Source organism: Selaginella moellendorffii, unplaced genomic scaffold (genome assembly GCF_000143415.4).
Source record: "Selaginella moellendorffii unplaced genomic scaffold, v1.0 SELMOscaffold_43, whole genome shotgun sequence".
Lineage (NCBI taxonomy): Eukaryota > Viridiplantae > Streptophyta > Lycopodiopsida > Selaginellales > Selaginellaceae > Selaginella > Selaginella moellendorffii.
In genome coordinates this window covers 880,300-896,746 of record NW_003314304.1, presented here as the reverse complement: position 1 = coordinate 896,746, position 16,447 = coordinate 880,300, and the positions used below count along the sequence as shown (strand labels likewise).

Sequence of the window (16,447 nt, the reverse complement as noted above, 5' to 3'; positions counted from 1 at the left end):
AATATGATGTGGCTTAACCAGATTTAAGTATTCCCCCACAACCACCCCCCCCGCTCTCTCTCCCCTTTCCGAGAAGAAGCCCATGCTAAGTTTAAGGCTCTAAGTCGATAGAGGTGATAAAGGATGGATGTATATTCCAAAGTCGATAGAGGGATTGGCACGGCTTGTGAGGTCGTGTTCTTCCACGAGAGATTGGCACCTGGGCCGCCAGATCGAGGCATGTATTCGCAGCAGCAGTGAGCACCACGGCTCGCTTCTTCTCGCCAACCTCCTCGTGGAGATGCATGGCAAGTGCGGCCGACTGCAGGACGCCAAGGAGGCGTTTGATCGTATCCTCGCGCCCAATGCCTTCTCCTGGAACATCCTGGCCGCGGCATTCACGCAGAACGATCGCCTCCGCGAGGCCATCGAGATCTTCCATGCGATGGCACAGCGCGACTGTGTTTCCTGGACTGTGATCATCACTGGCTTAGCCCAGAAGAGTATGATCGCTCAGGCCGAGCAGTACATGCTCAAGATCCCCCATTTTGATTCTCGGGTCTGTACCGCTGTGCTGCAAATGTTTGTCGAGAATGGGCATCTTGATGAATGTTGGATCTTGTTTGATCAAATGCCTAAAAAAGATGTTTTTGCGTGGACAGTTCTTGTAACTGGATTTTTGTTTAGAGATCTCGTAGAAGAATCGTTTGAGTGTTTCGTGAAGATGGCACACCACAACCTGGTTTCGTGTACAGCCGTGATGTCTGCAAAAGCCGAGCATGGGCAGTTTAAAGAGTGTAAGGAACTCTTTGATGCGATGCCGCAGCGAAGCTCCATCACTTGGAATGTGATGTTGAGAGCGGTGGCGAGCACTGGAAGTTGTTTTTTGGAAATGGATGTTCTCGAAAGAATGGCCAAACATAGCGTGGAGTCGTGGAACTGTTTGCTCAAGGCAAGCGGGGGAGAGAGTGTTTTCTATCAAATGCCCGAGCGCAACATTGTTTCATGGACGACGATGCTTGGATTGTTTGAGGAACGAGGAGAGATTGCGCAAGCTAAAGAGGTTCTGGAAAGAATGCCGCAGTGGGACGTCGTTTTGATGAATGCCATGATCTCGGCTTACGCCCAAGTGGGAAACACTAACGATGCGAAGCGGATCTTTGATTCAATGTCCTTCCGGGACGTCTTTACTTACAATTCGATGCTCCAGGCTTCAGTGGAGAATGGCCAGTTTGCCTCTGCTATGATCTGGTTTGAAAGAATGCCACAGCACGATGTAGTTTCCCGTACCTCAGCGATCATCTGTCTTGGCAAACAAGGTTCTCACACGGAAGCCTTGGCTCTTTTCGTGAAACTGCCTCAAAGAAACCCTGTTGCTTGGAACGCCATGGTTTCTACAAATGCCTGTGCTGGTCATTTGGATCTCGCTTTAAATACCTTCTATCTCATGCCGCAGTGGAACGTCACTGCGTGGAACTCTCTTCTCGTCTCTTACAGTCAACGCGGCTTCTTAGTAAACGCTTCTAAGGTCTTTGGAGAAATGCCGACAAGGGACGAGTCAACGTGGAATACCATGGCCTCAGCCCTCGCGACGAACGGGCAGCTGGACCAGGTGTTGACATTGACCGGCAGGATGCCCGAGTTGACCGTCGAGTCGTCAACAGTGGTGCTGACTGCGATGGCCGGCAGCGGTCGCGTTGACCGGGCCAAGGCCTTCTTTGACTCCATGCCGCAGAAGGACGTGGTCTCATGGACGGCTCTGATGGAAGCGCACGTCCAGAATGGAGATGGCGATCAAGCCAGAGCTTTGTTTCGAAGAATTCCCAGCCGGAATGTCCTGGCATGGACGCTGATCTTGGCCTTGGCTGCGAGGAATGGTGATCTGCGTGAAGCCATGGAAACTTTTAACTCGGCCCCGGAGAAGGATGCCACTTTGCAGGCCGTGATGCTCTCCGCGTATGCCCAGAATGGGCATCTCGACCAAGTGAAGCTCGTCTTCGATGCCATGGATCAAAGCGATGTCACCTCCTGGAATGCGCTGGTGGGGGCCTTCTCTTGCAACGGGCTCCGGGAGGACGTGACCGAGCTCCAGCGTCTCATGGCTGTGACTGGCGTTGCCGCGAACGAGGTGACGTTTGTGGCAGCCTTGGTTTCGTGCAGCCATGCCGGGTTTGTCGAAGATGGACGAGCGTTCTTCGTTGCGATGAGAGCGGAGCACGGGATGGTCCCGACTTTCCAGCACTTTTGTTGCATGGTCGACATTCTGGGACGAGCGGGGAGGCTGGAGGAGGCCCGGGAGCTGGTCAATAGCATGCCTTACAATCCCGACAGCGTTGCCTGGAATACAATACTCGGCGCCTCGAAAGCTGTGGGAGATGAAAGCTTACCGGGTGGAGATGTTGCTGATGGTATTGTAAGCATGGATCCAAGAAAAGCAGCGGCAGCTTATGTGATGCTTTCCAGCATCGCTGCCACAAGCGCGAGCCTGCAACATCTTCGTTAAGTAACAGCGAGAGAGAATGAAAAGACTATAAAAAGCTCACGAGAAGCACCGCTGGCAGCGTAATGATAAGGCACGAAAGTGAAAGACGCTCGCTCCTGTTTCCTCGTAACATGGAACGTTTGAGCGTTGAGCCAAGAGAAAAACTACAAAAGACCCATGCGTGCCTGCTGAAGGCATAACTTTCACAGGGAAGATACGATCACGGACGAAGAAAACTCGTAAAACAACCAAGTTGTACCTTTATTCGACTTTTCTGAGCATTTGCTAGGCCTGACTCTATCACGTGGTCAAGCATTGTCTCATTAGCTAGTAGCCCATGCTGAAAATGAGTTAGAAGACAAGATCAGCAAGAATACCAAGAAAAAAAAAGAAAAACAAAGTTGAGCTAAGAAACTGACCTGAACCAGTTTGGAATCTTCTATAACACATTAACGTTGCTTCCGATGGTAAGAAAACAGCTTGCTTCTGGACCAACAGGACTTCCATATTTTACGTTGTCCGTAGTGAGTCTCGTCAGGAGCATATATGCTTGTATACGCGATATATCCATGTGAAGGTTGAAAAGGATGGGCCAGTATCACTTGGCAGGAGCACGGCCAGAAGATTATTTTGAGATGTAGCCCCTGAAGTGACAGAGGATAGGAACCGGCGCTTGTTGCTGTGAGATAAACTCCAGCTGCCTTAAAGCGGTATCTCAGCTGTCCTCATGAGCGAAACGCTTGCAATGCCGCTGCTTACGAATCGATCGCCATAGATGATATACTCCCCAAACACCAGAAAGCTCGTCATAGTTCGTCACAGCTGCTCTTTTCTCTTGCTGCTCTTAATGGCTAGTGCCCTTCTTGAATACTGCTTCTCGTCTCATAAATCAGAGGCAACGTACAGTGCGGACACTCCAAGCTTCATTTCTCTGCTTGCGCATAAGACGATCTCATGGGAAAACGGTGGACAGCTTGCTGTTATCAGCAAAAAGAGAGGCATTTCTGCCCGTGTTATCCTGCAGTCACCCAACGCGAGGTAAGTCTTTTATGATCCCGACGTGCCTCACAAAAAGGATCACAATGCAGATACCTCTTCGGTTTCTTCAGCGAATCGTCTGGCATCTTCACTCTCTCGATTTATGACTTGTCTTATCCTATTGAAAATGAGAGCGTCATTCAAAGAGTGTGGTCCGCGAAGACCGAAGCAGGGACTCCTTGTATGCTCAAGGAAAATACGGTGCTGCAGTTTGAAGAGAATGGGAACCTGGTTTTATCCCACAGTGATGCCAGCAATGTATGGGAAACACTCACCTCGAGCATGGAGATCTTGAGCATGAATCTCCTGGACACCGGTAACTTAGGTCTGTATAACTCAGCACAGCAGCCAGTGTGGGAAAGTTTCAAGTTTCCCGTTGATACGATGCTCCCTGGACAGATTCTTAGTCCCGGCATGAAATTGGTACGTTGATCTTCGCCTTCACAAAAACTGATGTTCAAAAGCAGATAAACGGGATATATACGTTGAAAATGGAAGTTGGCGGTCTGGTTCTGTATTCTGGAAGTTCCGTCAAGTGGTTTTGGAGCTTCTACAACGTTGGTGATCTCACGTAAGGAGCTTGCTTCCCAGCTCTTCCAAATTCCAATTCTTGTGCTGGTTGTTTGTGAAGGGACGTCTTATACACCTGTAAGCGACCAACGTACGCAGAATTTACCGAAAAAGGCCTTCATCTCTCCCAAGATGCTAACATCGTTACCAGAACCATTTCTGAGGATCTTCTGAACTACTCTGTCAAAAGCATAGATCCCATTGTCCTCTCAGATGGCTATAAAGCTGCCGGTCTGCGACTCAGTTGCTACGGGGCTGTGCACATAGATGTCCAGTGCCCGAAACCCGAGTAAGTTGTTGGCATTCTTTTATCTTCCATTCAGCTGAAAAGGTAAATTTCTTTGTATAGCAAGTGGAAATCTCGGAAGCTACTTGGGATGAAGTACCTTATGTTTCTTGCCCAAAAGACCCGCGGTAAAAGGCCTATTTCAACTTCTTCGTCGGAGGCTGGACGAACGTTGCTTTCCATATCTGAGCAGCCCGAGCAAGAACGCCTGGCAGAAAAGAAGGTAATTTTCCAAAGTTTGAACTTAGTGATGTGTTCTCAACCTTCCTCTGGCGTGAAGGAGACAGCATTACCACCAACACAGGCTGTTTCAACACAAAAACAAGAGCCAAATCAGCGCAAGGTATACTATCAAAGACAAAAGCTCAATACTTACTTGTTTGTGTTGCAGCGGAAAGCTGTGATATCAATAACGGTGCTTCTTAGTGCTACAGCATTGGCATTGTGCGGTGGAATCTGCATTCAAAAAAAGCTGCGTAAGAAACCAACACCGGTCAAGACGGAATCTTCAGCATCAATCAAAGACATTGTACCACAAGCCGGTCCCGCGAAGTTCTCGTTCAAGCAAGTCCGCAAGATCACAAACAACTTCAGTGTCAAGCTAGGAGACGGTGGCTTTGGGCTGGTGTACGAAGGAACACTCAAGGACGGGAGCAAAGTAGCCGTCAAGATGCTGGAAAGAACGTCAACACAAGGTGAGAAAGAATTCAAGGCAGAGGTGAGTGTGATGGCAACGGTTCGTCACCTGAATCTCATCCGACTGAGAGGATACTGCGCGCAAGGGCCGCGGAGAATACTCATCTATGACTTCATGCCAAACAGCTCCCTTGACAAGTGGCTGTTCATAACACCTGGTAAGTTTTCCTGGTCATTACAAGAGAGAAAGAGAGCGAGCTTACCATAAAAAACCATTGAGCAGGAAAGGATTGCATGCTTGACTGGTCACGGAGATACAGCATTGCGCTTGGCACGGCCCGAGGACTTGCTTACCTCCATGAAGAATGCAGCCAAAAAATCATTCACTTGGACGTGAAGCCCGAGAACATTCTTCTCGACCAGAACTTCCTGCCAAAGGTAACAAAAACACTCGCTAGAAGGTATAGAAAGATAGAAGGAACTAAGATGGAAATGGTGGCAGGTCTCGGACTTTGGGCTAGCGAAGCTCATGGATCGAGATAAGAGCCGGGTGGTCACAAACATGAGAGGAACACCTGGGTATCTAGCTCCAGAATGGCTGCACGGAACAGCAGTCACGGCCAAGGCCGATGTCTACAGCTTTGGAATGGTCCTCCTGGAGCTAATCTGTGGCCGCGAAACGATCGACCTCTCTAAGGGATCAGAGCAGTGGTACTTACCGGCGTGGGCCGTGAGAATGGTCGAGGAGGGGCGGCCGATGGAGCTCATCGACGAGCAGCTCCACGAGGAGGTGGAATATTTCTACGAGGATCAAGCCAAGCGCTCGATCCGTGTGGCGCTGTGCTGCATCCAGGAAGATCCGACGCAGCGGCCTACCATGGGGCGCGTCGTCCAGATGCTCGACGGCCTGGTGGAGCCGCGAGTGCCGCAGCTCAGCAAATTGAACGTCCAGCCATCCTGCGCTACGACGCGCGTCAAGGACAAGCTCGTCGCCTTCGCTGAAGCCCTAGCGGACGAGCGCAGCGCCTCCGAGCTCATGGGCGGCCCTAGAATCTCCGGTAAGAACACGATTTTGAAAAATCCCGCCAGAAATCTGGCATATTCTCGTGGGGTAACGGTATATGCTACTGACGGAATGTGCTGTTTGCAGACAAAGATATTCCGTCGTGGGGCGTGAAAGGCGGGCTTGGCTCCATCGTCGGCTCCGCGAGGACGGTGCTCAAGGCGCGCAATGTGCCGTGCATCCCACCATGGCCGCTCAAGGGAGACATCGTCATCGTGCGCGGCAGCGGCACCGGCGAATTCACCCACGCGGTCGTGCGCGATGTGAAGATCCGGACGCAGCAAGTGAAGCTGGCGGTGCTCCAGCGGGTGTCCAGCGGCGATGTGGCGGAGGAGGAGGCGCTCGACTCCTCCAACAAGTGGGTTGTTCTTGACGAGGAGACGGTGTGGCGGCAGTGGAATGTGCTCGTGAGGACGCTCGAGTTTTGGGTGCCCGTGAATTGGTCCACGCTCCCTGGTTCCGGCCCACAAAAGTACCCGATCGAATGGATCGCCAACTAGATCGCAAGCTGCGATCTCAGCTCCCAGAATGTTGGAAAGAAAAGATCGTCCGATATAAACTATCCTCTAAGTTGCTAGTCTTCGCAGCGATCGATCTTCCTTGTACATATCCGACAGGAGCACAAACGTGGACGAGGTTTTGGTGCCGAGATGGATCGCCGACTTGGCCGCCTCCATCCCCAGTTTCTTGTTGCGATGGACTCTGGAAGCTCCAAGCAAAGTCGCCCACTCTTGGAGATCTGGCACGAAAGGCATGCTCTTGACGAGCTCCTCCGCCTCGCCCAGCTTTCCCAGCCGGGCCAAGATATCGATCATGCTCGCGTAGTGCTCCTGCCGCGGCGGGACGCCGTGATCCACCGCCAAGACCACGAACATCCGCCACCCGGAGTTTAAGAGTCCGAGATGGCTACACGCGGTGAGGATGCTGGAGAACGTTACGTGATCGGGTTTCGTGCCATCCAGATCCATCAAATGGAAAACCTCGAGCGATTCCTCTCCACGGCCCGACCCCGCGTACGACGAGATCATCGAGTTCCAGCAAACAACGTCCCGGAAGGGCATTTCATCGAAAATTCTCCGCGATTCTTCCAAATGCCCGTTCTGGGCATTCACTCCTACCATTGCAGACCACGAGAGAACGTCTCTCTCGGGCATTAGTCGAAAGACTCTTTGGGCTTCGTGGTGCTGCATAAGCTGCGCATGCCCGGTAATCATAGCCGTCCATGTCACTGCGTCTTTGGACGGCATCCGGTTGAAGAGAGATACCGCTTCTTGCATATACCCTGCTTGAGCATAGCCAGTGATCATGGTGTTCCAGGAAACCAGATCATGCTCCACCATTTTGAGATCGAAAAATTGCTGTGCCTCGACGAGAAAGCCGTGGAGCGCAAATGCGGCTAGCAGTGAATTCCAGGTGAAGATGTTTTGCTCGGGACTCCTGTCAAAGAAGCATTTCGTTTCTTCAATCATTCCACTCTGCGCATAGCCGCTCAAGATCGCGGTCCAGGAAACGAGATTTCGCTCTTTCATACGATCAAACACCTGCCTAGCCTGCTTGAGGTAGCCATCGCGAGCAAACGCCTCAACCATGGCCGTCCAGGAGATCACATTCCACTCGGGCATTAAATCAAAAAGCTTCTTTGCTTCCTCAAGATGCCCAAGCCTGGCATTTGCTGTAAGGAGAGCGTTCCATGCAACCACACCGCGCGTAGGCATTCGGTCAAATAGAGTCCTCGCCTCATTGACTAGCCCATTCTGCCCGTAGGCGCTGACCATAATCGTCCAGGAGACTACGTTTCGATCGCCCATGCCGTCAAAGAGTAGTCTCGCCTTTTCCAGATGCCCATTCTGCGCATACGCTGCAAGCATCGTGTTCTTGGACACATCGTTTTGCTCGGGCATGGCGTCGAATAGTCTTTTAGCCTCCTCGAGATTGGCCGCCTGGGCATGCATTGCCAGCATCGCCGTCCACGCCACAACATTTCTCTCGGGCATGGCAGCGAATATTTTCTCCGCATCTTCCAGATACCCATTCTGGGCATATCCCACAAGGAGAATGCTCCACGAGAACAAATTGGGGTCTTCAATCCCATGGAAGACCATCTTCGCGTCCTCCATGCTGCCGCATTTCCCATACATCTCGACCAGCGTGTTGGCGAGAAATCTGTTGCTGCCGTGCTGGGTGCCGAGAATTCGAGCGTGGATCTGCTTGCCGCGGTCGAGATCGTCGATTCCAGTGCAGGACCGGAGGAGATCCGCAAAGAAATCCTGCTCCTGGCGCTGTTTCCTCCTGGCGATGGCGCCGGGGCTGGGGACTGAAATTTGGGTGCTCACGAAGATGAGAAAAAGAGCACATTGGGTCATTCCCCTGTTTCTAGGGCTCTTGAGGATTGATCGCTCGAGAGTCTTGGAAGAAGAAGAGATTGATTGATTGATTCAGAGAACGCGCATCACGCAGAAGGCGTTATAGAACCAGCCCACCACATTGGGTGCGGCAGCTACATAGATCACAACTAAGCACAAGCTAAGACAAGCGCTGCGCATCACTGGGCGCATCGATTTGATCCATTTTCAGTGCTGTGGAACCGCCATTCCTGCAAGACAATCACAAGAACGATCAAACAAACACCCAGCTCGAGAAGAATCGCATGGATTTACCGTTGCATTTGAGATTGGCCTGGACGGGGATGCCACACTTGGCTGGAATCGCGATCGCCGAGTGAAGATCCACAGTCTTGTCCACCTTCTGCGCGGCGAGGAGGCTCTGGCACAGGCAATCCGCGGCGTCCTTGCTGCCGCTGAAGGGCTTCACGGCATCGCAGCACCCCGCGAGCTGCTTGGGATCCTTCCCGTTCTTGACAGCAGCTTGGCGGCAGGGAAGAAGCTTGCCCATGTTGTTGGTGGCATCGCAGGCGCCACTGGCGCGATCGGCGAGCACGATCGCGGCGACGAGGAAGAAGAACACGAGCGCGAACTTGATCGCCATGGACGAGGAAGAGGAGGAAGAAAGGGGCGAACGCGAATCCCAGTGAGCGATGGAAAGAAGGAAGCAAACGCTGGGGTTTTATAGCGCTCGTGGCTCGATCGCTCCTAATTTCTGACACCGATCGGATCGACCAGCCAGCGTAATTGTATGAGTGCGCGCCGATCGAGCGAGCGAGCAATGCGAGAGAGAGAGAGTGAGCAAATTGCGCGAATATCGGTAGTACCATTTGGCCGACTGTACCGCGAATGGGGACTCGCCACACGCGCGCGTTCGATTCTCGTGAGCTCCAGAGAGGGATTTTTCCGGGCAGGGGAAAGATGCCTGGCGCATGAGGAGGGTTCGCGCAGAGTGGATCAAATCAAAGCTAGCTTCTTCTTCTTCTTCTTCTTCGCGGGGTTTTAATTTCGAATCCTGCGTTGAGCGACTGCGCCAGTGCCGGGATTTGTCGCAAGTGCGAGGGATTCACCGCGAGATCGTCGCGGCAGGGCACAGGGGCAACCGATTTCTCGCGAATTTGCTGGTGCAAATGTATGGGAGAGTCGGGAGCTTGCGTGAGGCGGAGATTGTTTATGAGGGAATTGACGAGCCGCGGGATGATTCTTCGCGGCTGGCGCTGCTCAGTGCGTATGCCCACAACGGGAATGTCAACTTGGCGAGGGAGGTGTTTGATTCTCTGACGCAAAAACCATCCTTTACCTGGAGTGTCATGCTCAATGCATATGCCAGAATAGGGCATTTGCAGGAAGCAAAGGAACTCTACGACAAGATGTTGGTTCCAGACGTATTTTCAGGAACGATTCTTATCAAAGCGTTTTCCGATAGACAATATTTGGAATCCGCAATAAAAGTTTTTGACGGTATGCAAACGAAGGACTCCGTGGCTTGGAATGCTCTGGTTTCTGCAAATGCCTTTAATGGGCATTTAGAAACAGCGTCAGAAATTCTAGACAAAATGCCAATGCTGGGCTCTTCGGCGATGAATCCACTGCTCCACGCCTACAGCCAAGCCGCCATGGCCACACAGGCAAAGTTCGTGTTTGAAAAGATGAGAGAGCGATCCATAATCTCCATGACGGCGTTACTAACAGCGTATGACCAGGGAGGGGATTATAAAAACGCACGCATTGTATTCGACAAAATGCCGCAGCACGATCTCGTCTCATGCAACGCCATCGTCACAGCTTGCTCAAAATCACAGACCCAAAATCTTCACGAGCTAAAACACATCTTCGATGGAATGCACGCCAGAGACATTGTCTCGTGGACAATCCTCCTCCAGGCATATGCCCAAAGCGGGCATCCGTCAGTAGCCCAGGCAATGCTGGCAAAACTGCCACGCTACGATTCACTCTCGGCAACGGCCGTGATCGAAGGCTATGGAAAAGCGGGGAATCTTTCCAGAGCAAGAGCCGTGCTAGAGAATCTCCCTGAGAGACACTTAGAGCCATGCACGGTTCTCATGGAGGCATACTCGAGGAATGGATACCCACTTGAGGCAGTCCACCTGTTCCGGACCTTGGAACTGGAAGGACGCATAGAACCGGATGGGGCGATGTTCACGACGCTGCTGAGCGCGTGTAGCCATGGTGGGCTGATCCGGTTGGGCCTGGACTACTTTGCGGCTATGGCGGTGGATCACTCTCTCACTCCATCGCCCATGCACTATAGTTGCGTTGCGGACATGCTCGGCCGCGCGGGATTGCTCCAGGAAATCGAAGATTTGGCTGAGAGGATGCCGTGCTTGCCCATCGATTCTATGTGGATTGCACTGCTGAATGCGTGCAAGATTCACAACGATCCCGGCCTAGGTGCCTTGGCGGCGGAGAAAGCATCACAGCTACGGCCTGGGGAATGTGTTCCATATGTCATGATCGCTGGATTTCCAGACTCTTTGGATCGCCCTCTACACCATAGATGACACACTGTCAACTTTCATAAACTTCAAGCAAAGTCATCGATATTATCTGGTAACTTCTGTCCATTTCGTACAACTTTTAGAAGGCGTTGCGAGAGGTGCTCCTGAGAGACAGACGTGCCAGTCAAGGTTAAGTACTCCAAGGATGGATAAAAGGAGCTGTCCTCAGAATCTGCAGAGGGTAACATGCTGATCTTCCTGCAACCCATCAGATCAAGCTCTCTTAGCAAAGGAAGCCTTGCAACACCATCAGGTATCACATCCAAATTTTCCAGATGCCTTAAATTCAGAGCTCTCAACTTTGTGAATGAAGTGTACCATTCTGGTAGCTGGTGAATACCACAGCTCTCTATTTCCAACCGTGTCAGCTGTGGGAACGCATCCATGGCACCTAGAGAGACATGTGGGAGATTTTCAAATCCTTCGAGGAATATTTCTTGAAGTCGTGGGAACTTGCCACCAAATGCAACACAGGCAAGCATGCCGAAGCTATCGATTTTAACACGTCTCAGTGATGGGCACTCGGATATGTTGAGTGTGGTCACTTTGTCGCAAGAACTTAGATAAAGTGTATCTAGATTTGGAAGGAACGAGATAGGCAAGTCCTTCAAGGATGGACACATCCAGATGCTGAGGTCCTTTAGTGATGCCAATTGAGAAATGGTAAGCACCTCAGTCAAATTTTCACAATTCGAAAGGGAGAGGCTTGTCAGCATGGGAAGCATTTCCTGTGTTAAGAAAGGAAGGCACTCAAGGTGGTGATTCCAACCTATAACCAAGGTTTGCAAGTTCTCCATGCTGGAGGTTACTTTAAACTCACATTCCCCATTTAAGCCTCCCACTTCCAAAGTTCTCAACCTTGGAAATCTGCTCCAATCCCAGTCTGACAATGGAAGATCCAATTCCTGCAGTTTCACACTTTCAAGGTTGGTCAAGCATTGAAAGCTGTCATATGTTACCCTCGTCTGACCCCTTATTTCCAGCTCTTTTAAATTGGACAGTTCGCCTATGCTTGCAGGTAGCTCCACAGCTAACATTGTATGAATAATCAACACTTCCAACTTTGTCAATGCCTGAAACATTCCATCTAGATGGAGACCAAACCTCCTGTTTAAGCATTTCTTATGTTTGAAAAGTCGATGATGCAACCTGTGGCAAGTCCACATTGCAAAGTTGTTCTCTCCATTTATATAGACCAGGTTGGTGAGTTTGAGCAAAGCATCCACGGGGAAAGTCTCGAGTGTCCGACAATTCCCCAAGTCCAGATATGACAAGTTGGTCAACTTTCCCAGCGAATCTGGAATGCTTTGGAGTGATGTATTCCAAGACAAGTCTAGAGTCTGTAAATTCTTGAGCTTTCCAATGCTATGTGGTAGGGTTACCACTCCACTGCGACTCAAGCACAAAACCTTCAAGCTTTTGAAAAGAGAGAGGCTTGGCAATGAAGTAAGATGGAAATAATTTTGATCCAGGAGCATGCAAGTGGTGCTTGAAACTGTGACCCTGTTCTTCCCTATAGGTAGACGACACCCTACCAGTGAAATCTTGCTGTAGTTACTTGTGAAGCCATCCCAAGCATTCGAGCAGCCAACCTTGAAGTAACACTTGGGGCCTTCTTGTTCCAATATGTGCAAAGCAAGAGCCAATAACGCATCGTGAATCCTGTACCTCTTATCCCCCAGCCACCGTCCACCTGGAGAGTCTTCTTCGTCAGTGATAAGTGCGTGATTCTTGAGCCTTTCTAAAACATTCACGGCCTCTGCTGCGTTGGCAACCAGCCCTTCCCCTTTCCAACACTTGAATAGATCCCAGAATCCAATTTGCCTGTCTTCTGGAAATGCAGCAAAGAAGAGAAAGTGCTGCTGGATGCCAAGAGGTAACAATGCATCATACCCCAGCTTAAGTCGCTGCAATACCTGTTGTTCCTCATCAAGAGTAGCAAGTTGTTGATCATTGAGTTTTCCCAAAACAAAGTCCCAATCTTGTTTGCCTGCCATTCTTCTGCCAATTACCTTCAACACCAGTGGAAGCCCCCCACACTTCTCCACAACTTGCTCCATTACTATCTTCTTGACTTGATTCTGAGCATATTTTTGGTTTGGGTACGCATGGACTGTGAACAATTTCAAACTGTCTTCCTTTCCCAAAAGCCCCATTTTGGTTTTAATTGCACCTCTGCTGTCAAGCACATCAAGTTTTCGAGTGGTAATGAAGATCTTGCTTCCATTCTCTTGCACCACATCAAACAGATCCAAAAGATCGCCAGATGTCCAGACATCATCCAACACCATCAAGCACCTCTTTCCTGCAAGCCCCCTCCTCAGTGTTTCATTGCTAATCCGACTTTCTAGTCTGATTTGATTGGCAAGTTCGGCTTGTTTTGCTTCCACCTGAGGAGATGCAACCATAGCAATATATGTATTGCTTGAAGCTATGATAAGCTTAAGGAGTTACCTGACATGTCTGACCGAATGTTAGCCACAAAACTGGATCGAAATGCTCCTTGACTTGGTGGTTTTCACATACTCGTTTGGCCAAGAGTGTTTTTCCAGCACCTCCTACTCCATGAACTCCAACCCACTTGCTGCTTACAGGGGACCCCAGCAAGTCTGATACAACCCGCTCCAGCATCTCTTCCATACCAAAAATGTGCTCATCCAGAGGAACAACATGCTGTTCTTCCTTTGGAACCACATTAGAGGGCACCTCCTTTTGCTTCTTCAATGCAACTCTCTGCAGAAGCTCAACGCCAAGATGCCGAGAAGCTGCAGCCAAGTGCCCGTGAATCGCCTTGGAGCACTGGTCAATCTTGGTAGCAAGTGTTATCCTGCAACAAGTCACAACTCAGCCAAGAGTATTTCAAGAGAAGCACAACCGACCTCTTTGGGAAATCTAGAATGGGATTTTGTAGGGACTGGCACTCAAGAACAAGAGATTTAGCCTCTTCAACCTTGGTTTTGAGGGCTTTTAGCCAGGTATTCAAATGTGAGGAGCTCAAAGAGCCCGAATACCTGTTCAGTTCACCCAGCAGAGCTGATGCTTCGGTCAAAGAATCCTCCAAATCGCTGCACTTCTCCTTGCAATGAATGCCAGACTTGGAGAGCCCAATCACTTCGTTGACAGCTGCAGAAACAAGCGCACTCAACACACCCGTGGGATCAACATTGGCCATGACTGCAAGTCCTGTGTTTCATCAACACGAGCATATTGTATAACAAGCATATCAGATAGAGATCACTACGCCATGCAACATGTTTGCTAATGCCAGACTTACATGCGAATTCGAATGAGGCAACACGTTTGCGCGTTCGTGGGTTATCAAATTTGCGCGTTCGTGCGTCAACAAATTTGGCCTCAAGTTGATTGAGAATATGGAATGTCAAATGTAAACAATCCAGTAGACCAGGTCATGATGTGTCCAGCGCATGCATGGCATAAAATGCATGGATGTATACCATCTAATATACGCCTTGGCTCATGGTTTTTATTTCTAATTGCCCCTCCCTCGCAAGTCGGAGTCGGCTGTGTGGTCGGGATCCATCTTTTTCCCATGAACATGGGAAGCCTCCACAATGCGCTTCAAGTGCAAGTGTAGGTCATGGAGAAAAACAGGTGCGTATTTTCTTCTCTTCCAAAAAAGTGCTTGTTGTGATTAATCCATGTTTTGTTGGCTTGCAAAAAGGAGTGAGCGGGAACTGGACGTGAGCTATCAAGCTGTGAAATTACCTTGCAAGAGAAACAAGCGACCTCGAAACACATGTTTCCATGGTCGCGATCAAGAGGCTCGAGCTCTTGGCTACGCTGATAAGCTCATGATGGAGATTCTCACACACCACAACTTGGTGCGTTTGCTCTGCTAGGCCGAGAGGCTGCTGGTTTACAAGTAAGCTGCCAGAGCGACCAGGCAAGTAACGTGCCTCCACCATAGCTGCAAGCCGAGGATCATGCACTGGACTGGAATGTATCGTTATGAATGAGTGGGTGCTCGTTCTGGAATCTGAAACCGCTCCAGAAAAAACTAGATTGGTAAGAATGATGTTATTTTCCAATGCTTTCATGCCAAAGACAACCAGCATCTAGATGGAATATTTGAATTTTAATAAATTAATATCTTAAAAATTCAATCAATTGTTTCTAATAATGTTGTAGTAATGGATGCTTTATATTACTTTTTTGTAGTTTAATATAGTATTAGTGGTTTATTGATCTTTAATCTTGGTAAATGCTTTTAAATACAAGCATTACCATCCTTGTTAGACGTCTATGTTAGTATTAAACATCCAACTACTCTGCAATATTCCAAATACTTTGAAATCCTTTCCAAATTAAGTTATGTATGGGCCAAACTATAAATAACACTACTTTCTCTCACAATTTACTGAATTTAAAGCCATGAAGTAGTAATTTGATCTCTTGTTGATACTGGAATATTATTAAAGCACTAACTTGCATAATTTTGAAGAGACAAAAAAGATGGTATTAAACATCCATATGTGTCACTATTCCAAATGCTTTGAAAATCATTATATATAACTAAATTTCTATCACTTTGTAAAATGAGTTGCCAAATGCTCCATTAGCATTGGTTTTAGTAAACCATTTAGGTTCATTTTTAAAATAGATGACTAAATTGCAATCACGTGGCATAATTAAAATTAAATTGTTGTTTGATGAGTAAATTGAGTTTTTTTTAACGTTTTTTTGATAAAAGAACATTGTGAACTAAATAATGTAGTTTTTGTACTGATTCATAATATAAATCTCTAATGTGAATATTAATGTTTGCAAATCTAAAATTATAATTCTAAACCAAGTCTTTCTTTTAACTTTATATTCAATTGAATAACCAGTCTTACTTTAAAGTCATCTGAACAAAATTCTTCTGTATCACTATTGGCATTTCCAAGAATTCTTTGTGATGCTCTTAAAATGGTATTACCAAAGACAGTATCAATCATGTTTAAATATGTAGAAAATATTTCTTCTACTTTATTAGGGTGAATATAAAAAGTAAATAAAACTCTTTTGTTATCTCCTAATGGAAATATTGCACTATAAGGTAAACCTACCTTGCAGTACTTATAAAAATTTCTCTAACAAGCTCTGTAATCCTTACAATAATATACCTGATTGACATTAATGAAACTGCAAATCGATTCCCATATAGAAAAAAAGAGGAAAATTAGTTTCTCATAAAAACATTTTTGTAATAAATAATTCCTACGATTTCCTTATATTAACATTTTTTAACATTATTTAAGTCAAAATTATGATTTAAAATATAATTTTTTTTAAGAGAATACTATTAAGTTTTACTTTTTTATAGTGTTTTTAATTGTTTTTTATAAAACTATTATATTTATATGAATTTATATATATAAATGTAGAATGAATGTTTGAAATAAATATGCTTTCTAAAGTTTAAATATCCTTTCTGTTTCAAGATTACCTAGTGGAACACGTGCATCATTATGAAAGTTTTTGGTTGCTCAA

The 16,447-nt window shown here is 48.1% G+C and overlaps 6 protein-coding genes across 6 annotated transcripts; 3 read left to right on the top strand and 3 right to left on the bottom strand.

Moving 5' to 3' along the window:
- Positions 1–424: 424 nt before the first annotated feature.
- LOC112349840 (pentatricopeptide repeat-containing protein At4g02750-like) lies at positions 425–2,482 on the top strand. The gene has a single exon (XM_024684961.1). The coding sequence runs from the start codon at positions 425–427 to the stop codon at positions 2,480–2,482; it is 2,058 nt and encodes a 685-aa protein (XP_024540729.1).
- Positions 2,483–3,031: 549 nt separating this feature from the next.
- LOC9646820 (G-type lectin S-receptor-like serine/threonine-protein kinase SD2-5) lies at positions 3,032–6,641 on the top strand. The gene is made up of 10 exons (XM_024685070.1): positions 3,032–3,499; positions 3,550–3,922; positions 3,967–4,070; positions 4,131–4,358; positions 4,419–4,578; positions 4,636–4,698; positions 4,747–5,209; positions 5,275–5,429; positions 5,494–6,049; positions 6,142–6,641. Exons 1-10 carry the CDS (start codon positions 3,237–3,239, stop codon positions 6,552–6,554), a joined length of 2,778 nt encoding a protein of 925 aa, XP_024540838.1. The 5' UTR covers positions 3,032–3,236; the 3' UTR covers positions 6,555–6,641.
- LOC9646819 (pentatricopeptide repeat-containing protein At4g02750) lies at positions 6,621–8,417 on the bottom strand. The gene has a single exon (XM_002979932.2). The coding sequence runs from the start codon at positions 8,415–8,417 to the stop codon at positions 6,621–6,623; it is 1,797 nt and encodes a 598-aa protein (XP_002979978.2).
- A 63-nt stretch (positions 8,418–8,480) lies between these two features.
- On the bottom strand, positions 8,481–9,152 carry LOC9647321 (male-cone protein 1). Its single transcript, XM_002979931.2, has 2 exons — positions 8,712–9,152; positions 8,481–8,647 (listed from the first exon to the last, which is right to left on the bottom strand). Exons 1-2 carry the CDS (start codon positions 9,037–9,039, stop codon positions 8,625–8,627), a joined length of 351 nt encoding a protein of 116 aa, XP_002979977.1. The 5' UTR covers positions 9,040–9,152; the 3' UTR covers positions 8,481–8,624.
- Positions 9,038–10,957, top strand: LOC9646818 (pentatricopeptide repeat-containing protein At4g02750). The gene is made up of 3 exons (XM_002980071.2): positions 9,038–9,081; positions 9,174–9,387; positions 9,473–10,957. The coding sequence occupies exons 1-3, from the start codon at positions 9,038–9,040 to the stop codon at positions 10,955–10,957; spliced, it is 1,743 nt and encodes a 580-aa protein (XP_002980117.2).
- On the bottom strand, positions 9,878–14,153 carry LOC9646816 (probable disease resistance protein At4g27220). The gene is made up of 3 exons (XM_002979929.2): positions 13,834–14,153; positions 13,409–13,781; positions 9,878–13,344 (listed from the first exon to the last, which is right to left on the bottom strand). The coding sequence occupies exons 1-3, from the start codon at positions 14,124–14,126 to the stop codon at positions 10,981–10,983; spliced, it is 3,030 nt and encodes a 1,009-aa protein (XP_002979975.2). The 5' UTR covers positions 14,127–14,153; the 3' UTR covers positions 9,878–10,980.
- Between the last annotated feature and the right edge of the window lie 2,294 nt (positions 14,154–16,447).